At 38.1% G+C, this 25,015-nt stretch overlaps 1 protein-coding gene across 1 annotated transcript in view; it reads left to right on the top strand.

The window, feature by feature from the left end:
• Nucleotides 1-25,015, top strand: part of ADAMTSL1 (ADAMTS like 1) — a 176,650-nt gene that overhangs the window by 61,958 nt on the left and 89,677 nt on the right. Inside the window, exons 8-11 of the mRNA XM_056514574.1 lie at nucleotides 871-1,028; nucleotides 13,220-13,331; nucleotides 13,937-14,075; nucleotides 22,856-22,906. Of these exons, the coding sequence (XP_056370549.1) occupies nucleotides 871-1,028; nucleotides 13,220-13,331; nucleotides 13,937-14,075; nucleotides 22,856-22,906 (460 nt within the window). The remainder of the gene's footprint in view (nucleotides 1-870; nucleotides 1,029-13,219; nucleotides 13,332-13,936; nucleotides 14,076-22,855; nucleotides 22,907-25,015) is intronic.

Raw genomic sequence — 25,015 nt, 5'->3', positions numbered from 1 at the left:
TTAGCTGCCTCACTGTGTTGGGGGTTTTGTGTCTATATTCATAAATATATGTGAAAGGTTTGCAGCTTTGCAGTCTTTTGTTATGAAATTCCCTGTCATTTTTAAATAACTGCCAGAAAACAGTTTGCTGATGAATGTGTTGTAAAGCATAATGTGGAGTTGGTAGGGATGCTAGCTGAATGATGAAACAGACCTACTTTCTGACTGTTGATTTCTATTTAAGGAATTATCATTACTTTTAATATGAGAATCAGAAGTAGCCACTAAAAAACAGTATCTGAATTAATGCCCACTTTTGGGGAGCTGTGAATACGGACAGAGCCAGATGGAGAACTCGGGAAGGTTCAGCACCCACCTTCCCCTTCTACTCCACTGGGATGGGTCAGACTGCTTCTGGAGAGGAAATGGGATTGCTGTCATACTGATCTTTCTTTCCTGGATATCCTGCTTTTAGTTAATTGTCTTCCACAACAACATGTGGTTAGTGACCCACCTTTGAACTGAAGGAGGTATGGCAGCTTAGCAGTGCTCATGGGCCAAGGTCTGAGTCACGCTCCACATTGGAGCGTGACTTACTGAGGGTGAGTTAAACAACAGCAAGTATGCCTAGCAAGGAATGGATTAGTGTGTCTGGAAGAGAGTAAAAACATGACCTGTGGGTGAGGAGGGGAATGTGAGCTAAAAATCTAAGGGTTGAACAAAGACGAAAAGCAGATGGAAGAGAAAAAATAAAAGGAAAGTGTGCAAACAGGAATAACTATGGGAAAAGAGTTACAATATTACTAATTTGTGCTGTTTTTTTTTTTTTTCTTCTCTCACTTCAAATTGCAATGCTTTGGTTTCCTGACAAGTTTTTTTTCTATTTGTCAGATTTGGAAACTAAGACTCTCCAAGGTGTGAAGAGTGAAAACAACCTCAGCACCATTGGCTCCTTCGTTGTAGAAAATTCTAGCATTGACTTCCAGAAGTTTCCTGACAAGGAGATCTTAAGAATATCTGGGCCTCTCACTGCAGATTTTACTATCAAGGTGAGGGTCATTGGTCATTGACATCTGAGAGCAGCATTAAGTAAGGCAAGATGTACTAGGAAGATGAAAGAGATTTTTCTAGATCTTAATTTTCCAGGAGATGTTTATCACAAAGCCTAATGCAGGCTATCACTTATACTCTTCATGTAATTCTTTATGGCTGTGTATTTGATGGAAGCCTCACTGGAAACTCCTCAGGAGAGAGAGATTGCATGTATGTCAAGGAAGGCATAGCCAATATGTGCCATAAAAAGAAAATATTAACTCATTTCAAGAAAAGACACATTACTTTCTATATGTACTACTGAGGTACTTATAAATCAATGACCTCCAGTTTTGTCTGTGATAAGTAAAAAAATATATCTTTGGTCCATAGTGTTTTGGGTATATACTAGTGTAGTTGTACAGAAGACTGTAAGAAAGTGAAGAGTCAAGTCCCCAGGCTCTAAAATAAATGGAATAATTTTGCTTGAGGAGTCATGGCATCGTTTTGAAGTTCTGCTTTTTGTTGTGCTGGCAATAAGAGGAAAATTGTTCCTTCCCATTAGAGCATTTCTATTCTTCCAGGTAATATAAAACACATTGCTGGAAGCAATGCACACATTCTGTGGGAAAACAAACATATGAAAAACAACATTTGGGAGTTGCAATAAAATTAATTCTTTTCCAGTAGATCCAAGGAACCTGAAGGATCTCAGCTGTAAAACTGCAAAACCTGTATCATGTCCAAGACTATGTAAATTTTTCACTATGAGCCCCAGAGGCAGATGACATTTGCTTTAACCCTGAGCTAATGGCAGCTAGAGGTTTGAACAGTGAACTGGAAAATGTCCTAAGTGATTGTCCTGGGTTAAGCTGAGCTGAGCTGGAATGGGTTAGCTGGGGAAGAGGCACAGTCCTGTAGACTGTCCTGTGCCCATCGTGGTATGTTAGCAGCTCAAAAAACAAACTGCAATTTTCAGAACTTTTTCACAAGGAGAAGCCTGTACTAAGGAATATGTTCCTTCCTCTTTGAATGGCAGAACAAAAATGCCTTACTAAAATAGATACTGTTCAGTTCAAAATATCTGAAACTCATTTATCTCTTTTACAGATGATACAGAGATGGTGTACATCAGTGCAATGTAAACAGTGTTTCTCTCTTTGTTTTATTTCTGCTGTCTGTGAATTTCTGGCGGCCTAGTTACAGTATATTTGTGGGGAAACAGCTAATCATGTAGACCAATTGTTCTTAAAGGGCAATGGGAAGGTTGTACTCTTTTCCTTATATTTCTGCTGTTGTCTTTTATGACAAGGAAAATACCTTTATCCCTTAGTGCTTGCATTTCCTTCTCTATCAAAGCAAGGTGAGAAGTGCTGGTTAAATCAAAGGAGTACCCTGTTTAAATGATGACAGTCTGAGCAATATGAGTGTACAAATTAGCTAGGCGTGGGCAGAACAGACACTGCTGAATTGAGATGAAACTATTTTGAGTTCTCCTATGAGTATGCACCTTTGAAAGTCAAAGTAACATGACTCATTAGGTGTTAAATCTCTTGTCTTTTGTGGATATAGAAAAATACACCAAAAATTCACAATCAGCTGTTCATGGTTGTAGGATCTTTTCTAAGGTTTGAATTAAATTTTGCATTGGTTTATGCACTAAGAAATTCTCTTCTCTTGAATCACGGTTACATTTTTTTAATCGACAGCTGTAGAAGATACTTCAGCTATTACTTCAAGCAACACAGATATTATTCTGCACTATTAAATTATTTTTCTAGCAGATTTTTTTTTCCTTCTGTATATTTATTTTGTTAGATTTTATCAGATATGAGCGTACATAGATGCATGTAATCCAAGATGCTACCTCTCAGCTGTGTCAGCTTGGAATGCTTTTCATACTTGCTTTATCTATGATGATTTTGCTTTCAGGTTTTGAAAGTACTTCTCTGTAAAAAATCAGACAAAATATTTCTCTATGGTGTTAGTAAGCTTTCCTTATGACATGGGATCTCTTTGGATGGAAAGATTTACTTTCCTGGGCCAAGGCAGATTTTTATGCAAACAGATCTAAATGAATTTGTAGATGTAACAGAACTCTAGTTTTAGAATCATTGTCTCCAGAATTATTCTTGTCATTCTTTTCACTTGATCTTGAATGCTTTTATTCAGACAGGTCAAGTTAGACACCTGGATATAATTCAGAAGCAGAAACTCAGTGTGAGACTTGACACTTAACTTTCTTTATTGGTAACACAGAGTGCTTTAAAATTGCAAGAAAAAACCTCATGCTGTTTCTGGAGGAGCTGAGTTTGTATAATTACTTTACTTTACTTTATTTCTTTAGTATATAATAGTCAATGGTACATTGCTCATACTCCTCTTGGCAATCTTTTCACAAGATGTGTCAATAGTAAAAATAATTCAGTAAAACAGCTGTATTTAAAAGAAAAAGGTTTTGTCACAAAAATTGAAGAAGGAGCAAAGTCTTTCATTCTCTTATTTTTTATATTGATCATTTGAGAATTGTAAGTGTCCACTGTAAACTTTAATTTTTGGAAGGCAAAATATCTGGAAAAAGTGCCAGTAAACTTAAATCCTGCTAGAACTACTTTTCTGTAAGAAAATTGTGTCATGTTTGATATAGTCCTGAAGAAATGAAGGTCCATTTTCACTTGGACATCAGTCTGTTCTGTGGTCTAGAGATAAAAGTAGTAATATCACACAGGGGGACACTCCCTGGGCAGGAGAGCTGCCCTGATCTGCTCTGCTGCCAGTGTCATGTTTGTTCACTTGTCTGTGCTAAAACATCTCCTCTGTTGATGGCAATGTCTGTACATTTCAGACCCTAAACAGAGACTCTTGGGGTGCCCAGTTCATGTCACACGTCTGCTCTCCTCTGAGCAGTTCTGTCAGATAGAGTCTAGAGATGACCATATAATGAGAACAGTCATCACCAGATGGCTGTAAATATGAACCACATTAGTGGCATGCTTAGGGGAGCCACCACAGGAGCTGCCAGTGAGGAGTGAGGCTGGCAAAGCTCAGCCAGTTAGGGTCTGGTGCCCAGGCTGACTGCACAGCTAGGGCCCCAGCCCTGCGGCTGAGGTGTGAGCCAGCAAAGACCAGTGGGTTTAAAACAGCAAAAGGTATTATCTGGGCTTGGGTTTATTTTGGAGGAGAAACAATTGTAGGCCTAGATCTAGGCTAGACTATGTTTGTGTTGGTTTTAAATCACTGGTATCGATGAGGGTTCATTCATAGTGCCTGCCCAGACCAAGCCCTTTGCATGGGGGATGCATAAAGTTGGATTGCACAAATGTTCATCTGGAGGCTTTTAAAGGAATTTGGATTTGGATTAGGATTGCATTGTATTGATGTTGTCTTTTTGTAGTGCTAGGAGCGACAAGCTTTGGCTAAGGGCTGCTGCCAGGAGAAACTGTCTGGTGCTTTTATTTTTGTGCTGGTGGCTGAGGTGTGCCTGCTGGCTGATTTAGAAATGGTGTGAACTGCGTTCACTTGGGCCAAGTTACTGCTGAAATTAGGGTTTTGGCCACCGATTGTCCAAAAAGTCATAAAATGCAACTGAAAAGTGGATGCTGAATTACACAGAACTCTAGAGCTAGCCAGACAACTGCTGGCTCAGCTGCAATCTAGCACTGGCAGAAAGTGCTGATGAGATAAATGTATTTGATAGCAGTCCAGGTTAGCGAAAGAAAATAAGGTTGGGACTTAGTCTAGACTTCCTGAGACTTGCTAGGGCATGCTGGAGATAATGCATGTACAGGTAGCCAGCTGGCAGAGAGGTTGATGGGCCTTGTCAGTCTAGGGCTAGGGTTGGATTAAATATTACTTTGAACAAGGAGCACACAGTGATTTAGTTTGTGGCATGAAATAAATTATTTAAGCTCTTGCTTTAAGGCAGAGGCCAAATGATGCAAATTTGCTCTAGCAGCAAAGAGCTACTGTTTGTAGTTCACATATTGCTGGATATATGAGGTATTATCATATTAGGACTGGAAGTGAAGACCATAAGAGTCTTCAGTGCAATTTAGTTCTGATGCTGGCAGAGGTTTCCAGAAGGGATTATACCACATATTTGGGAGAAGGCTTCCTATCAGGTGGAAAGTGGGGAAAAATCTTGAAAGCCCTGACAGTTTGGGGTTAAGATGGTGCTTCTGGATGTAGATGAGATAGAATTAAGGCTGAGTGCACAGAAATAGTAATAGTTAACATTTAGTGTGACTGATTCAACTTTTGTGAAAGCAAGGTCAACTCACTGAAACACTTTGCTTCATCTAGAAGAGATCAATGGAATATTGGCAATCTGTTCTAAAGCAAAATTATGTCTTGAGATATGTCTTCCTGAGGTCATTTTGGCACACTGCAGATTGAATTTAGCTGGAAGCATGTTGTATCAATGGCTTTTATCAATCTCTGCTTGCCTTCAATTCTTCTTTTCCTAGTAATAGTCATAAAAAATCACCTAATCTGATTTCCTGATATCCAAAAAATATACAATTTTTGTAATAATTTATAGGTCAAACTCACAAACTCACAATGACCAGCCTGAAAAGAGACACAGTCATTAATTTTTTTTTACTAGATCTTGTGACAAGTTCAAGAAAATTATTTTTTCTCCTATTTTGACAAATGAAGTGAAATGTATGGAAAACCTTGAACTAAACCTTTTCAAAACAATGTACAGTTTTTATTTTGTATCAACCTCTTTTTTTTGTTCAATATAAATTATTTCAATTAATAGTATGTAGAACATGATCATTTTCCTAATCAATATATTTGACCCTTAGGCCATGCAATGATTTCCATAATGAATGATACACTGTGTAAAATAAGGAGTACATCTCACTGTTCAAACCTTGGTGCAATACTTTCACTGATTCCTTCTGGTTTTCCTACTCCAAGAAACAAGAAATTATTACTACTGTTTAGTTCCCTTCTCCTTTACTTCTGTATTTGATATCTCTGTCATCATGCTTTAACTCTTTCCTAGTGTCTGCATAGACTCATGGAATGGTTTGGGTTGTAAGAAGCCTCAAGGATTCTCTAGTTCCAACTCCACTGCCATAGGCAGGAACACTTCTAGATTAACTCAAAGCTACACCTAGCCCAGTCTTGAACATTTCCAAGGATAAATCATCCACAATTTCTGTGGGTGACATTTTACAGTGTCCAGCCATGTTCACACTAATTTTTTCCTAATATCTAAACTAAATCTACCCTCTTCCAGTTTAATAACTGTTTAATTGTTTTAAACAGTTATCCTTCATCCTGTCTCTATATGCCCTTGTCAAAAGCCTCTCTCCAGCGCTCTTGTAGCCCCCTTTAAGTACTGAATGACTGCTGTAGGGTGTACTTGGTACAAATACCCCTGGGTGAACTAGCCCATTAACTGGGGCTTCCCATAGCTTTTTTTTTTTTTTTTTTTTTTTTAATTGAACTCGAATTTTAGTCAGTCAAAACTTTGAGTGCTTTCACAGATGGTTTTCATTTTAGGGACCATTCATAAGTTTTTACCTTAGCCAGCTTGGCAAGCTCATGGTTGATCCTTTATCCTGCTCATCTGGACAGCTAGCTAACTGCTCATGCTGTGGCATGCATCCCTGAGGGATTCCACAGTCCTTCATCCTTTGCAAGAGCAGTTTACTGGACCATTATTTTTTATCCAGTCATCAGTTCATGTGAGGATCTTCTAGGAGGACCTGTCTGGGACCTTTGGTAAGGGACCTAGAAAAAAAAATTAGAGGGATAAACTCTGTTTATTTTTTTTTCAAAGCAAACCAGAATGCTCAGAAAAAAAATTATCTTTCTCAGCATACTCTTAAGTTCTGTTCTCTTTTTACATTTTATCTATTCACACAAAAATTGAGCTAGAAGATATTGGACTGAAGTTTTTCTCATTAGTCATGAAGCACCTTCTGAAAACTGTTAAAATTTCTATCTATATTTATGTGTTTTAAACTGTAGTTTATACACTTAAGTTTGCTGGATATGATCCTATGTGATTTGGATTTGCTCATCCAGTACATCATTTGAAACTACTGGGTGGATGCTGTTTGGATCTGAAGATGTATTACCATTAATTTTACATACTTCTTTAAAATACTGCCGATCTGAAATGATCTGTCAGATTTTAAGGTGGTACAGAGACTTTCTTAGACATGTAATTTTCTATTCCTCTGATAAAATGCTATTTGTATTTTTTTCTTTTCTTATTCTATAACTTTTGTTTACATATATCACTCAAAAATCAGTCATTTTTTAGTGCTATGAAGGCTTGGTGCCAACCTTGTTCACCATTTTAATAGTTTATGTATGTGTGGCAAAAAGTGCCCTTTCAATGTGTTAATTTTATTTTTATACAATATCTATCACAATGGGATCCTCTTTTTATATTGATTTCTTAGATATTGGCATTAAAAAATAAGGTTAATAAATATTCCACAGTGACCATTAAGGTGGCTTGTTTGAAGGTGAATTCTCTTATCCTGGTAGCATGTTGATGGTGGTAAAATGGTCTTTCCACAACAACTGGGGTATTGGTACCACAGCAGAGATGCAGCACATCTGGTTTTGGTGTATTTGGGGTTGCCTTTGGTTCCATTGAACAATTTTGGTCTTCTTATTTGAGAAACATTCATATTTATTGCACTTACTAGTAGATTCTCTACAGGTGGTTAATTGCTAATAGCTGCTACTCCAGGTTCCATTACTACCAGCTTTCCTAGCCAATCCACTACAGTGATTTTCTCTTTGTTTTTTCTTTTGGACAGAATAATGGAACTGGTAAAAGATTTGAACCTTCTAGTTTTCTATTTTGGCTTTGTGAGAGAATTAATCTAAAGGCTTTTTATCACACTTATCACCTAAATAAATACTGTTTAATCCAAGATTGAGGCAGGGTGAGCAAGTTCAATTCAGAGATACTTTGTAAAATATGTAAATCAGTGATAAGAATTTCAGAGGGGTTTCTCTGGCTGATTTAGAGGCTTAAATTGACAAGCAACAGATGGAGCTGGCTTTCATAAGAAAGACAACACTAAAACCAGGCTGATCCAACAAAGGACTATCACAATCAGGGGATGTGAATGCAGAAGTGGGCAGTAGACATGTTCCCTGGACCTCGAGGGCAGAGGTCCTTTCAGCATTCCAGGGGAATGACAAGGCAAGCTCAGGGTAGAGGACTGGTGTAGAGGACTAAAAACCATCTGAGAACATGTGCTTGAAAGCCTTCAGCATCTCTCATTATTTAATTTTATGTACTTTAATGTTATTTTAAACAGACTAGTAAACTTATTTTCCCATGACAATGTCTGGCTTCTATTTCCTTCATGAACAAATTATTAACAGCAACAGATCTCTTGTGTGTCCTACTTTATCTTTCAGTGCAAGATATCAGTACATACAACCAGCAATATTGTAGCACCTGAAGTAGAATATTTTTTATACTGACATGAGAAGCACAAAATTACATTTGTCAGATTTCTCATTAATTACTTTCATTAGTTTCAATCTGATGATTTGGTATTTGGAACTTGCAGAAAACATTCAGAATCAGAATCGGAATCAGAATAATAATACGGGAGAATCCATTAGAAGTTTTTTAATAAGCATGGTGACATGGAGCTAGCTCATAGTAGACCAGGTCAAATTGTGTAAGACAGAATTTTCTGGAGCAGTTCCAGAGGGGGGACAGCAAAGGCAGTAAATCCTGTGAGGAGTGGCTGAGGGAGCTGGGGTTGTTCAGCCCGGAGAGCAGGAGGCTCAGGGGTGACCTTGTCACTCTCTACAGCTGCCTGGAAGGAGGGTGCAGCCAGGTGGGGATCAGTCTCTTCTCACAGGCAACCACTGACAGGACAAGAGAGCATAGTCTTAAGTTGCACCAGAGGAGGTCCAGGTTGAACATCAGGAAGAACTTCACTAGAAAGATGGTCAAGCATTCAAACTGTCTGCCCAGGGAGGTGCTGGACTCACCATCCCTGAAAATATTCCAGAAACAATTGGACATGGTACTTAGTGCTATGGCTTAGTTTATATGGTGGTGTTTGGTCAAAGGTTGCACTCCATGACCTGGGAAGCCTTTCCAGCTTTCATGATTCTATGGTTATGAGACACAAAATAATAATTCCCCTTCTCTGTCTCCATTTTGAAACACACACACATAAGAAAGAAACTGTGTCTTTCCTCCAGACCTCCCACCAATTGCATAAAATGAGAACATTTTATTGAATATACTTTTCATGGCTAAGCTGTACAAGTAACATTAATAATTACTTGGTTATGACTGCTGGTTATAAAGTGCTGATTAAATTTTGAAACTATCCAAGTAAACTACTGCAGTTTTGTAGATCAGGCTGTATGCTCTTCAGTGAACAAAGAGAAATGGTTCAGGCTTACACTGCTAAAATCGAGCAAGAAATCATTGGCCTTTTGGGAACTTAACTTGTTTGGTTTTATGTGAACTAATAAAATTTTGGAGCTATAGGAAAAACTAACAAAGTGCAAAGGTGAAGTCAGATTTTGCAGTCTCTTGTTCATAGAGCAGATCAGAATATCTGAATATAATCAAAAAGATTACACTCTTTCTGTGTTCAAATTTTTATTTTATTGTTTTCATTTGACTTTCTTTGGCATCTTCCAAACCAAATCTGCATTCAATCAACACCAAACTTCACCCAAGCAACAGTTTGTGGTTCTCTTGCATCATCTAGGCAAGCATTAACAAAATCGGTGTAAAAACAGTCTAAAAGAGATTATTTTTTTCCAAGGTCTTTCAACAGAGAAAAAGGGTATTTCTGTTGGTAGTGACTGTAGGCTAGACAGTGGGTACTCTTAGGGTTTTTGTTTTAACCAGTTTGTCAGATGACTGGTGTTATTCTTTAGGGTTGACAGCGACTGAACACGAGCCAGCAGTGTGCCCTGGAGGCCAAGGAGGCCAGTGGCTCCTGGCCTGTGTCAGGAACAGTGTGACCAGCAGGAGCAGGGAGGTCATTCTTCCCCTGTACTCTGCACTGGTGAGGTCACACCTTGAGTGCTGTGTCCAGTTCTGGCCCCTCAGTTTAGGAAGGATGTTGAGACCTTGAGGAGGGAACAAGGCTGGTGAGGGGCTGGAACACAAACCCTGTGAGGAACGGCGGAGGGAGCTGGATTTCCTGAGAGTGTAGCCAGGTGGGAGTTGGTCCCTTCTCCCAGGCAAATAGTGACAGAACAAGAGGGCACAGTCTTGAGCTGTGCCAGGGGAAGTTTAGGCTAGACATTAGGAAAAAATTCTTCCGTAGAAGAGTGATTGTGCTCTGGAATTTTCTGCCCAAGGAGGTAGTGGAGTTACTGTCTGTGGAGATATTTAAAAAAAGACTGGACATGGCACTCAGTGCCATGGTTTAGTTGATGAGGAGGTGTTAGGTCATAGGTTGGACTTGATGAACTCAAAGGTCTTTTCCAACCTAGTTCATTATCTGATTCTGTGAAAGTGGTAAGGGCTACTCTGATGTTAGGAGTCCTTCAAATTCCACCAAAAGTTAGAGCAAGTCAAGGATGATATCTGGGGAGTTGCCATTGAGTGCAGGGATGAATGCAGGGATGAGTGCTCTGCAAGATCTGAGTACTTCTGACTTAAGCTATTAATAAATTTAGATAGGATTTTATTTGCAGATATAATGATCAATTGCCATTTTTTCTAGTTCACTTACCTAAGTGTGCAAAACTCATTGTTTGTTAAAGGAATAGCTTGAGATTCTCAGGTGATGGTCATCTCTATTTGGATCTTTGGCATTTCTCATAGCTACAAGGGTGTTGTTAATACTGCAAGGGTAAAAAATTTCATCATATTACAGAGCTGAGTATTTCAATGTGTGGGAGTTGGCCCTGTGCGGTCAAAGAACAACATTTCTTACAGCATCTACCTATCAGGTCTCACCCTGAGTTTTTCAGGACTCAAGTAGCCAGTAATGTTTTTTCCTGGATAAATATCTTAGCTTTAACAAACAGTCAAATAAAACCTAAAAGAAGTTTTTGCTATGTGGAATCACCATTTATTGTTCCTCTTCTGCTTACAGTACTCCTTAAAAATATACAATACTGTGTATCTTCTTTTATTTGCTTGTTTTGTATAATTTGAGCTTATGACTGTGGCTCATTGTAGATCTTTCCCACCTATGTTGTTATCGTTAGCTGTGTGAGTGACTTCCACATTAAGCTACAAAAGATGGTACATCTGTCTTTTCTCTGTGTTGAAACAGGTAACTCCAGACATGCAGGAATAGTCTGCTGAGAGAGAGAGGAACTTCTCTTTTTTCCTGATTTTTTTTCAATGTAAACTCTTCTTCCCTCCCCTTCCTTTTATAGTAGCCCACTGTGAGCTCTTGACCTGTTCTTCATGATTCACTGCAGACTGTACTGCTGAGTAGATCTGAGTTCAGGAATCGCTGATGATCTTTAAGAAACAAAGAGTAAAAGCAGAATTCCCCCCAGAGAATGCCTTTCCTCCACATTGAGATCAGAGACCTCCCCAGATGGCTTCCAGCACAACAGAACATTATTCCCAGGAGTGCCTGAGGCTTTCATGAGCCCAGAAAGACCCTTCTGAATTGTGTAATTAATGCACCATCCCCACACAAGGAATTAGGTATCCTATTTCTGACACACACATTCAAACAATATTGATCTGTATAAAAGGCCTCCCAATTGCTGAAGCAGTTGTATTGCTACAGCTGATTTGGGTTTTTTTCCTTTTGAGAATTGACATCACTCTTTAATTAGAAAAGGGCAGCCTTATTCTCAGTGGACCAGACCTCATGGACAGATCAATATTCTTGCATTCCTGCTGCTCTTCAAGATATATCTTGATTTGTAATCATGTTGCTGTCCATCTACAGGGGAAAACAAAACAAACAGCCCAAGTTACAAAGTTCATCTCAATTTGTCATGTTTTTGCTTCTGTTTCACAGACCATTCTTTGACAATGTCTCTTGGTGTTTGGAAAGAGAGAAGAGTAAGGGGAAAATGGTGTTTCCAAAACTAGGAGAGTCATTTGAAACAAGAGAAAAAAAAGGAAAAGAAGTCAGTGGTTAAACAGTTTAAGCTGTCTGAAAAAAAAGGGGAAGGATTGCTCCTGACAGCAGCAGTACTGGAGAAGAGTCTATATTTTCTAGCTGTGATTTGGCAGTTTTCTCTGCTGTGATAGCATCATGCCACTGACGCAGAGACAGTCAAGCAGCACTGAAACACTGGGTCCTTGGATAAATAATCAAATAGGTGGGGACTTTAGTAGCCAATTTTTGTTCATCCCTTGCCAGCTGTTCATGCAGAGGCATAGAGATAGGGACAAGGGATAACCTGCTGAGATTTTGAAGCCCCTATAACTGGATTAGTCAGCACAGATATCAAACAGGAAGGTTTTTTTACTGGGCCAGGTGCAAGTGGTACTGCTTTACCAGTGTGAAGGTCTCTGGTTTTGCAGTCCTTGCACTACAAACTCTTGTTTATGTGGGACATCCATTCAGCACACCTAGTACTGAAAGCATGCTAGCTTTTAAGCCCAGGTTTTGCTGATGTGCACTTAGCCCCAGCCAGGATCCATGCCTATGACAGAAGCATTTTTACAAGCAAAATAAAGTCAGCAGAAGAACAAACTTTATAATAATGACGGTGCCACAAAGAAGAATGAAATGAAGACCTCACCTCAGGGAAAAAATGGTGAATTAAAATTTTTATACTGTTTATTATTTTTCACAGTGTAGCTTCCCATATTTTACTCTATAATATCAAGTGTATTATAACTGGTCAGAGAATGCTTTTTGGGAAACATTAAAGATCTAAAATCTATGTCCTTTTGTCGGGGACAGTAGGTAAAGGAAGGTGATTTTCTGACTCACTGAACATCAGTCCCTATCCTCTGTCCCTAAAAGATTATTCAATAGCACTAATCATACATTTGCCATGCACTCATTTTTTTCAAAATGTGGTCTCAAAATGGTCACTGGTTATGCCCAGAAATTTATTTGACTGTGTTTTGAACCCAAGATTTTCTTGCTGATCCATGCTTCGTTTTAGTGTTTAGTTTTCATATTGCAAAGTATATCTGGTGTTTCATGAAGCTTCAAGGTGTCTCCAGTCTGCAAGGTGCTTGTTGCAAGGTTCTTCCCAGCATTTGTGCTAAGTTGACTCTTTGATATAACCTTTTTTTCAGATCCATTATGCTGGTGCTGCTGACAGTTCAGTCCAGTTCATCTTCTACCAGCCTATCATTCACAGATGGAGGGAAACTGATTTTTTCCCTTGTTCAGCATCCTGTGGTGGAGGTAATGAATTACCACTGTATTTCAGAAGCTGTCATCTGCATACATGACCTGTCCCAAGTTCTGCCCTGAGTTTTGGACCTTAAAAATCGGCAAAATCTAGAAATGTAAATAGTTTCAACTAAATGAAGGGAGGGATTTAGCAATGTGGTAGTAGCCTGTAGATTTTCAGCATTGTGCCAGATTCTGTAGATAAGGTATACCTTGATAGCCACGTATCTGCATTTAATGCTGTCAAACATAAGGGCTGATGGGATTTGGGCCTGGTTTTGCTGAAACAACATATCTCGATTTGTCCCTGTTCCTACGAGCAGGTTTGTTCTCTATACTGAAACTGAGGGCACAATTCTTAATGACTAAGAAACCTCAGCCTTTGTTTTTCCTTTGTTCTTTCTAGACTTCGAATTTTTGTTTGACCATACTGGTTATCTTGTGTTTCTTACTACATGTGATTTACTGTTTTCAATCTGACCTGTAAAACAACAGCTGTTATAGCAGTGAAGCAAGATGAAATTAGTTTTCTTTTCCAAACCAGAATTTAGGTACATTTCAGAGCCAGACAGGAAGAACATCACGTCTCATATTATTTATTCCTCTGTGTATCGCAGGTTATCAGCTGACATCTGCTGAGTGCTTTGATATGAGAAGCAGTCGGGTAGTAGCAGATCAATACTGCCACTATTATCCTGAAAATATCAAGCCAAAGCCAAAACTTCAAGAGTGTAATCTGGATCCTTGTCCTGCAAGGTCAGTTGGCTTTAATTTTAAAGGAGACTGAGCTCTAAAGGAGTAAAATAAAATAGGAAAATATTCTCTTGCTATTACTCACAGTGTAATTTATCCTACATAATTCAACCTCTCATTCTTAAAATGCACTGTGTAGAACACCTCTATTTAGCACCTTTACATTGCAAAGACTGATTTGAAATGGTTGTTTCTTCCCCTCAGAATGTATTTTGCCTCATTAATTGTTATCAAGTATGAGAAAACAAATTGTTCATGCTACCATCCCCACGATCAATACACATCTCTTAAGTGTTAGTGAGATTAAAAAAATTATTTTTGCATTAAAATTATTGTCATCACAGTGAACAGAACTAGTTTTATGGGATTTTTTTTTTTTTTAGTTTTCTCCTTAATAAAAAGCCTATTTGCATTTATGGCAGCTTTTAATATGTAATGAGTGATTTTGTTCTAGTTAACAATGTCCTTTGGCTGTGCATGAAATTCTTCTCTCTGCTGCCCCACAGAATCACAAAATGGGTGAGGTTGGAAGGGACTTGTGTGAGGTTGGAAGGGACCACAGGGGGTCACCTGGTCCAACCTCCCTGCTCAGGCACGGTCATCCCAGAGCATGTGGCACAGGACCACTCTCAGATGATTCTTGAATATCCCCAGTGAGAAAGATTCCACAACCTCTGTGGGCAATCTGTGCCACTTCACTGTGCCACAGTAAAGACATTCTTCCCCGTAGTAAGCAAGAACTTGCTGTGCATTCTTCCTCAGAAGATTGATAGTAAAAATAGTAACATCAGATAGTCAGATTTTTCATGTATAAAAAAGAAAGAAATGAGACAAAAAAAGACCAATCCTTTGTTGCACTGATTGTCCTGAACTTCAATGGGAGTCCACCTGTAGCCACTCAATAAGTAGCAAGCATTTATTTGTGCAATCTAAATCTTTTGGTCCTTTTGTGTGGTCTGCTGAAAGATGGTTAACCATAGTCCAGCAGGCATGACAAGGATGTCCTAAAGTCCTTTTATCACCAGCTCCTTTCTCTCTAGGCTAGTTTCTTACCAAGTTTGATAAAGTGGGTTCAAACAAGTGTCACCTAAAAAGTTGCCGTGTCACTTCAGACTGTTGGAGGTGGTCAAAGAGAAAAGATGTCCTAATGAGAAAAAGATACTTAAGAAACATGTGAGGCTATGTATCCACATGGTTGATGATGGTTGCTGCCCAAACCAGGTGTACCAGCTTTAGAGCTTAGTGTTGTCCAGTTTTAGCTAGGCGTTATCAAAGCAGAACAAATCATGTGAAGGCAAAGATACATTTTATTTCTTAGAGAAAGTTTTCACTGAAGTTCACTGACCTTTTCTGGAGTTAACACTCAGATTTCTTTGTCCTTGAAGACACCTTTACCCAGAGCACATTGCAGTTTATATGGCTTTGCTCCTATAAGCACATTTTGTTAGAGACAGATGCCAGCAGAGGCCAGGTATGACCAGATGGAAGGCTAAAACGTGAATATTTCAAGAAAAGGATTGTTGAAAAATATGAATCAGTATGGAACCTATCTTGAGGGGAACCTATCTTCTAGAGTCACCTATCAGTCTCAATGAAAATGTAATTTTATGTAGTTGCCTTTTTTTTTTTTCATTCTAAGATGCTATGTTTTTAACATGCTGTTCTGGGTCAAATATGTAATTTGCCTCTGGAATTTGTGTGGTGGGTATTTTCCATACTTTTCTCAATGGTTTTAAATGACATATTCTCAAATGGTGATGCAGATGACTGCGTGGTACATGGGAGGAAAAAGAAAAAAGAGTAACAGTTGGGGAAATGTCAGGAAGCAATTTTGTTTTATATAAGACATAACAAGGCAAAGTTGTGGATATAAAGACCCTGAGGGGAGGGAGGGTCATTTAGAAATACAATTATGCTATCCCAGAGTAGCTGGCTTTTTGGAAACATCTTCACAGTATGCCAGATTTCAAATTACTGTTTTCATAAGTGCCTTTGTAAAGAATTCAAGTATCAACAACCCAGAGGAAAAAAACCGAAGGAAATCTGCGGTAACTTCTGGATTCCTGATGTTTTCCTACAGTCGAGCAGAGGGTAGGTGAAGCAGAAACACAGGGTCAGAAGCATGGATGAGGAGGGTGTCTTGGCTCTGCAGTGACTTTGCTGTGTGAGAGCTGCTCTTCTCCACCAGTATAAAAAGAAGAATTAAATTTTTCCTGGCAAGCCCATTTCCAGTGAGGCATAGCTGATTAGCAGTTGCTGACTGTTCCTATGGTGTGTTAACAAATAGCACAGAGAATAATCATTGAAGACCATAGTGGCACTGAATTAAAGAACTGAGAATGGTTGCTGTAGGAGAGCTCACACTAAAATTTTCAGCAAAGGGTAAGCTGAAGGAAAAGTTTAAATGAATACCACAAGTACTGTGTGAGCCAGCAATAAGTTGCCTCCTTAGGTTTAGTGCACAGAAATGTTTTACTTTATTTACCTGACTATGGCAATAATAAGCCATACTGCTGGCATCATGAATACCAAAAAAGATTAGTCTCAATAAACATGGGAAAGTATGTGGATGGTCATTTATTAAACACATGTAATTTATACATAATCATTTTCCAAGTTAAGCAGAGGTAGCCACATATACTGTTTATCCAAGTCAGACCAGTAATTCCTGTCTCACAGAATACATGATACACAGTGACACTTGAGTGCCTTTTGATCCCTACATGTCAATGCTCAATTCAGCCTCTCTTACCAAACCTGCTTTGGATCTATCTCATTCCTCACAAAGTTAAAAGGAGCAATTTGTTCATTTACAACCCATTATGATTTTACAGCAGTCTTCCTTTGACTGGCAACAAGTCGTCTGTATGGGTTTTATCTACTGATGCAAACAGCAGCCAGTTCAATCTAGTCCACTGCCCTTCTATGTGGCAAAATCTAGCATTAGTATTTCACCTACTTAATTAAGTGAGAATCTTTTTATTACCCAAAAGTTCACAGTCTGGAAGGTATTTTTAACTTTCATCTTTATCCTCCTTTATGGTATATTTTAATAAAAAAGGAATGGAATTTTTTGTCCTGCTTAGAGAAACGGTTTGTTCAGGCTTATTAGGTTTATTATTATTTTATCAAAAAGTTTATTATACACTTCTTTAGGATAAATTCAAGATGCTATAAGCAGAAGATACATTTGCTTCATAATTCCAAGGTGTCCTCCAAAAAGCAATTTTGACCAATGTGAAAAAGGCTGCTGCCCCACTCATCGTTCACTTGCTCACCAGGATACTCTCAGTATTATTTCTAGATTCCATCGTTTCATCTTCTGTTACTAGGTGGCATTCCCAGCCACGCCATTCTTCATTTTTACCAGTCTCCCATATTTTTTGCCTATTGCTGCTACAGGTTAATGTAGGAGTTTCTGAGTCACAAAAGCTCTATTTGTCTTTTTACCAGGAGATTTCAATGTTGTATAAGGATTTTTAAAAGTAACTTCAGCAAAGATGCTAAATTCATAAAGCCACTGTCTAAAAAATTTCATATTAGCAAGCCTCTAGTGTAAAGTGTTCTTTTTTACACATCAGTTCCTGGAGGTTGCCTCGAGTTTTACCTGTAAGCCTGACATAGAAATAATATCTGTGGAAAGTGTGGGGGGAAATCTCTCATTCCAGCGAGGTTTTCAGTGTCCAGAGACCTGAAGGAACTCTCAGATATATACTATTTCTGGAGTCCTCCAGCAAAATGGCAAATTCCTCCTCCTGCTTGTCAAAGTTTTTCTTTTAGCATTCTCATTTAAATATCCATACTGAGTGGTGGCAGAGGTAGGCATTACCAAAAGCAAATGTAAAATTAAATTTACATTTTAGTGACATTGTAGTTTTTAATTATTAATTTTCAGCTAACCTGACAAGAGCATTGAAGTACAAGGGAAGGCATACAAAGGACTACAGGATGTTTGACCATTTGGAGTGATTCTAAATAGTTGAGAGGTCCATAATATACTTGGCAATGTGAAAGTGGAGTTGTAGATGGAAAAGGAGCTGGTAGCAAGGCAATGTTCTGATATTAATAATTAGGATCACCTGAGTTCAAGAGCAGGATAGAGATGAGTAGCAGATAATTCTAATGCCCAAAGAGGTAGATTTCTTCTCAAGACAAGTAGCTGAAACCTTGAATTTTTGAACCAGGCAAAAGTATTCTAAATTAATCTGGAAAATAAGTTTGTCAGAATAAGCAGGGGGGTGAGCCAGGAAGTACTTGTCAAGCACTTAAAAGATGAAACTAGCAGAGCAAATTCAGCTATGAGGGAATATATATTAATGAAACATGGAAAGGAAGGCAGAAAGGAGTTGCCTGGATGCTTCCAATAACAAGCTGTAAGGGTGGGAAAATATGTCATGTACTGCTATGAGCATCAAATAGAGGTATCTGTCTGCCCAATATGAAGTTACAGGAAAACTAGTCTATTTTAAGTCCTGGAAGACACCAAAATTGCAGCAAGTAAATGGTCATTTACAGAAATTTTCACTGAATATTCAATTGTTAACATTTAGTAATGTTAACCACTTATCAGCTCATTCCCTCTTTTTATCAAACACTGCTCATCAAAACCACCATAAAATATTGAACTGAATAAAAAAAAGATGTTGAGAAGCTTTACAGAAGGAATTACTTTTTCTGCTTTTGACTGAAAACACTTCTTTCAAGCACTGTGAACAGATTGGGTTTTAGCAGTCTGTGACAATAATAATTAAATCACCTGTTGCTTAGAATTTAAAATCTCTGTGCCATAAACAAGACATTTTTTATAAAGGTAAGGTACTGGAATGCCAAACAGACATTCTGTTTAAAGCAAGAGGTTTTTTTGGAGGCTGACACAAAAAGATGGCTTTTTCAATAGTGTTTTTCATTCATAAGTAGGTTTTGAAAGTATCCACTGACATGCCATTTTTAAATGTTGAAGCAGCAGACGTTGGCTTTTGCCAATCTGTAAAGTACTAAGAGCACATAAAAAGACATATAAATACAATTTTTATAGTAGTTCTTCAAGATTCACATTGCTAACATCCAGAAGCCAGAAAGGTAATTGATACTGGTAGCATAACTGAGAATTACCATTTCACTGCCTGCAAATGTAGGCACTGAAACCAATGCTGCCTGTCCCTGTAGTGTTACTGTCATCAACCCCAGCTCTGAAGAGAAAAAGTAATGGATACACAGAATAATACACAGGAGGCATTAACAGATAACCATCTCTTTGTGGCCTTGTTAACTCTTTCTCAACACAGAGAGTGTTCTTGTAGCACAAGGAGATAATGTCACAGTGTGGCATCTTCAGAGAACAATGAAGTGCAGTATCACACACCACCTTAGTGTCAGGATTTGAAGTGTTGAAGTGCAGTCTTTTGCAGGAGTTTGATGTCTGTCCAGTGATAATCATGTCTTTCACAGAGATGCTGGCTTGGATGCTAAACTATTGTTGTTTGTGGTGAGCCCTTTCATGTCTTCCAGCACAGCCAACCCAAGCTACTTGATTATTATTTATTATTTATTGTTATTCGTTTATTTTATTATTATTTTATATATTTCTAGATTTATTATTATTATTATTATTATTATTATTTATTATTTTACAAAGCCCTCAGCTCTGTCAGGAGAAAGGCACTTGAGCTTGTCATCTGTGCTAAATCGGGTTTAAGAGGGAAAAAGAGCAACTGGGGATGAGTTGACCAAACATATCTTCCAAGGAATGCAACTGTGAAACATCCCAGGGGAAGGCTTGATGTTTGCAGAGATGGCAGATGTGATTGCAGCACTCTCACCTCTGTCATGTGCAGCTCCCATTCTAACCATACACGTGCCTTGGAAGAGGAACTGTGTTGAGACTGCCAGCCCTCGGGAGGGAAAAAAAACATGTGCAGAATATATGGCAGGATTTGCTGAAAGACATGGGAGATTGCAGGCGTAGGAGACAGAACAGCTCTGCAAAATAATTTTCTTTCTGCTCCTGCTCCTGCCAAATCTCTTGATGTTTTGTGAATGAGTCCTGTTAGCTACTCGTGCATATTTCAGTGAAGGAATTATTATTTCCTCTGCTCGTTTAGCACACCATGCCCTTTGCATTGTCTTGGTAATGGGTGGTAAATAAACCCCATAAAGTAGATCTCTCCGATCTTGGTCATAGGAGTATGATGGACTGATAGATTCATGGAATTTAAACCACTTTGTCCCATCAAAAAGTAAGAATACACCAAAGTAATCTCTTAAGATTTTTTTGAAAAAATTACCTTGTGTTACCTTGGTCTTAGGGGTTTTTAATGGAACGCATACAAAAAACTTAACACAAGACTAGCTAGAAAAGTGCAGATGTCATTAATGATAGGATGATCATCTGTTCTTTTGTTTTAAGAAAATTATTTTTTAAAGTCATAAATTAAACATTGTGTATTATTGTGGGGGCCTTTTTCCTTGCTATGACTTTATGGCTGTGATTCATTTTCTTGTAGTTACAAAGTGAGGGCCTTTGGCAGCCCCTCACATATGCACAAAGAGAGCATCAATAAATTTGTGGAGCTCAGTACTGTTTACTGAGGTGCAATTTTTGCATGCCAGATTTTTTCCAATTACAGTATTAACCTAGTGCTTTGTAAATGTTACTTAATATTCATAACAGTGTAGATTGTAGTTCACTTATTTCTATCTGAATGGTATTGGAAGTAATGCATTCTAGACTTGGATTATGCATACACATAATGTTTATTAGAAAGAAAATACTTTTCACTGCAATGAAATGTTTTGAAACCTGCTTTTTTCTTAGGCAGTAGATGTTTTTATAGTGTAATTATTTCATTTTTTAACTCATTATGTTAGCCTTTTTCTCCAACCACTTCTCAGCAAGCTTGAAGGTGCAAATAGCTTCAGAGTAAAACTTCAACAGCAGTAGTAGAAGAGTCAGGAAAACAGCAAATTTCCAAAAGCAGAGGCAAAAAACCCTCACAAAGAATTCCCTTCTGTCTTCTTAGAATACTAGTACACAATTCCTCCACATTCTCCAGATATCTACCCATCAATCCAAGTGTGAAAAGACTTGTTCATTGACCATTCTCTAAATGACCCATTTGTCTTTTCTAAAGCTTCCCAGCACCAGAACAACCTCTCCTAGATTTTTCGATTTTTCGATTTTTGTGGGGATATGCAGCTCTTCGAAGATGCAAATACGAGCACTCATGCAGAGATCTCCTGTGGCTGCACTGGCTGCTGGTCCTAGAGGGAACTGTCTGGTCCCTGTCACACACTTCCAGGGCTCCAGCTGCTTCCCGCACTTCCGCTGGAAAATTCCAGCACACTGACCTGGCGCTGACTCCTTGCTGTGGAAACACAATTGAATCCATTCTTCTGTCTTGGACAAGTTATGCCTATAAAACCCCTGTTGACTAAAAGGAGAACAGACCCCTTTAGGCCTGGCCTGACAAGACTCCATTGAATGCTTACAGCATTTTCAGTGAGCAGTGTTGAGGATGGAGAATACTTTCTCCCTTCCTCCTCCTCCTCTCCTTCCCCCTTGCAGAAATCCATAGCACCATACCTACCACTACTCATCTGTAAAAGGCTCCCAAAAACCACCTTTATTCTTGACATTCAGTTTCATCTCTCCATAAATTGGATGGAGACTGACTTTTTATTTTAATGCAATTAGTATTCACTCCTTGATTTTTCTGCCCACTTGCCCTATCCAAATACCCAAGTGGCTTTGATGAAGGTGATAAATGAGGTCCTCCGAGATCATCTGTTTTATGTCAAGAGATATGCCTGATAACTGGGAGACAACATGGTTAAAGTTACTTTGAGTCAAAATTATAAACTTTTATTTTTAGAAAGTGTGGACAAAATACAAGATTTCAGACTAGCAATTCAGTGAGACCCTGTAGTTGCCAATGAGACAAGAGGCATCCATCTTACACATAACTGGCATGATATTTCAGATAATTCCTAGTTTTGATGTATGCAATTGCCTTCTATAGCTTTTAGATGTTCCATTGTAACACCATATGAGTTACAGTACAGCAAAACAAGCCAACAAGTTACGACAAACCAAAAATATCCAACCTGACATTCTAATCTTTTCTCAGGCTCCTTCTTTATTCCAGGGGAAAAAATAAATAAATGCAGGTCTGGACTCATTTAAGGTGAAGAGACAAGAATTGCAGATTTAAATTCTTGCACTGTGATTACTCAGATTTCTAATCCTGTCCCCTGTAAAAGCAGATGTTTTATTTGATGGGCAGAAACAACCATATAGTTGCAGAAAGGATTTCTGTAGTTATAGAAAGGTTGTTTTTTTAAGAGGTCTCTGAAGCAGATAGAAGTTCCCCTATTGTCCTCAGTGACTTTCAGTTCATGCTCCAAGAAAGTATGAAGTATAGAAACATTGTTTTTGATGCCAGACAATAACGATATAAGTTAATATAATATTTGGGTCACTTTTACCAGTAGATTGATTATTTGTCAAACAATAATATATTTATAAGGAAAAAGTAGTAACCAGTGATTTATTCTTTGAATTACTCAGAAAAAGTAGGATGGGAGCATTATTTTTTTTATTAATGGGATGACAATTTAGGTAAAATATATTGTTTTGTTGTTTTATAATACTGTAATACATGAAGTTGTGTAATGTAATACAATATTGTAATATTGTATTCAAAAGTTGTATAATGTAATCATTTAGTGTTTATTTTATTATGTGTACCTTCTACTCAGAGGGTTGGCATTATTGTTCCTAACAGTGATGGATACAAGCAGATCATGCCCTATGACCTCTACCATCCACTTCCTCGGTATGTAAAACAGTCAACCAGATGCTAGGCTTAACAAATACATTTTCTTTTTCTTTTATTCTTCTCTGTACTTCTGCTTTGCTCTCAGGCTAAATTAACAGATGCTGCTTTTCTCTTGCTCTGGACTGTTGTCATCTTAATGTAGAGATGTTCAAGTGCTATCCTGGTGTAATAAATTCTGTCAATGCGGAACTGAAATAATAGCCTATCTGAAGGAGAAATGCAGACTTATTAAGTGTATGATTCCTTTCTTTCTCTCATTCCCCAATCCCAGTTTCCCTTTTCTCACACAAATTTCCCTTTTCTTGCCCTTTACTCCTCTCTGAACAGAGCTATAATCTGTGGCTTTGTTATGAACCACGAGATTTTCTCTCCCTCACCCTCATTTTGCTGCTTCTTGCATGCCAATAATTTGTGAGATTTTGGATTTTGACAACATTAGTGTTGTTTTCTGATCCTACAAACCCATGCTAATGCCTTCCCCAGGGGCATTAATTCATTAGCTTTACTATGAAAAAGGGGATGATGGCAGGAATAGGATCAAGCCCTGATTTTATCATTAGTTAAATCACAATTAAAATGTCTTTAATGTAAGACTCAAGATGCTCATGGAAATAATCAGATGAGTAATTATTCTTAAAGCAGTGAATAAGACTTGATGATAAAAACGTTTGATAGCTGAAGGAAATTAACCTCTGGGTTTTTAAATACTGCCTGGACATGCTGAGTTATTGTGCTGTGTGTTCTTCTTCATTAATTCATTGTGTCATGGACTATGAAATCACAGAAAGAGCCCTCTAGACAACATGATAGTTTCATCCAGGTGGGAAACAACCTCCTTCCAGCTATATTGAGGCCTGATGCAGAGTTTTCAGCATCAGTGTGCAAATGCAGTGTGTCCACATTCCAGTCTCCAGCCAAATCATGGACCAACCTCCAACTGAGTAAGACAAGGAGCAGAGCAACTTACTAGCCAGGCACTGTGGCTGCCATTCATGTTCAAACCCTTTAACATCTGTGCCATTAGGACCTGGATATTCTCTTCCCAAATAAGTGCTTATGTTCATGTCCACATAGTCATTAGCACCAAATATTTGTGAGATACACTTATGAAATATACCTCTGCATCTAATTCCTTGTTTTCTGCAAAACATTTTTCTTCGTTATTTGTTTTAAAAAACATCCGTGTGTGTTCCTTCTAGCCTCAAAAGTTAAACCTGTTAGTAAGGAATACAGAAGCTAAAATACAAATACAGGGTTCAACACTTTATCTTTAATAAAGTATATTTCATTACTATTGTGTACAAAGGGCATGAACATTGACAAAGTACAGAGAAAATTTTGTATCAGAAGATAATTCAACAATACTTAATAGAGAATGGAGAAAAGAAAAGAAAAAGGAAAGGAAAAAGGGTAGGAAAAGGAAAAAGGAAAGGAAAAAGGGAAAGGAAAAAGGGAAAGGAAAAGGAAGGAAAGGAAAGGAGAAAAAATAAAAATAAAAGAAACTATTTCTCAAGCTATTCTAGATTATGGTCTCACCCTGCATCTGTTGTGTTGCATCCACTCTCCCAGCCTCACTACTCTGCTTTAATCTGCCCCTCTATCAATTGCTCAGACTGCAACAGCATCCTGGTGCCTCTAACCCCCTTTTTCTGTCTGCTGTTTTGCTTCCACTTCCCCTTTTCTCTCTCTGCCCCACTCCCACCTGTGCTTCTGTGAACCCAGTAACAGGGCTCAACTCTTCCTTCATCACCCTGACAGGGAAGACACAGCTACATGTTTTCTCCAAAACTCAGAGGTAGCTGAAACTGAATACACCATGAGGCTGGCATGAGACAGGACCAAGTCAAGGGATAAAAATGCCTTTCCTCCGAAACTGCACAGTTTAGGAAAAATAAACAAACAAAAAAGTCCCAAAACAACAATATATATATATTATTATATATATTATATAATTTATATATATATATAAATATATAAATATAAATATATATTATATATATATTATATATTTATTATATATAATAAAATTTAAAAACAGAAACACACAAAAAAAACCCTAACAAATAATAACCAAACTGAACAAAGACACTAAATCCACCCCAAAAC

Source organism: Oenanthe melanoleuca, chromosome Z (assembly GCF_029582105.1).
Source record: "Oenanthe melanoleuca isolate GR-GAL-2019-014 chromosome Z, OMel1.0, whole genome shotgun sequence".
NCBI lineage: Eukaryota > Metazoa > Chordata > Aves > Passeriformes > Muscicapidae > Oenanthe > Oenanthe melanoleuca.
Note: the sequence above shows the minus strand (reverse complement) of the source record. Positions and strands in the feature narration are given on the sequence as shown.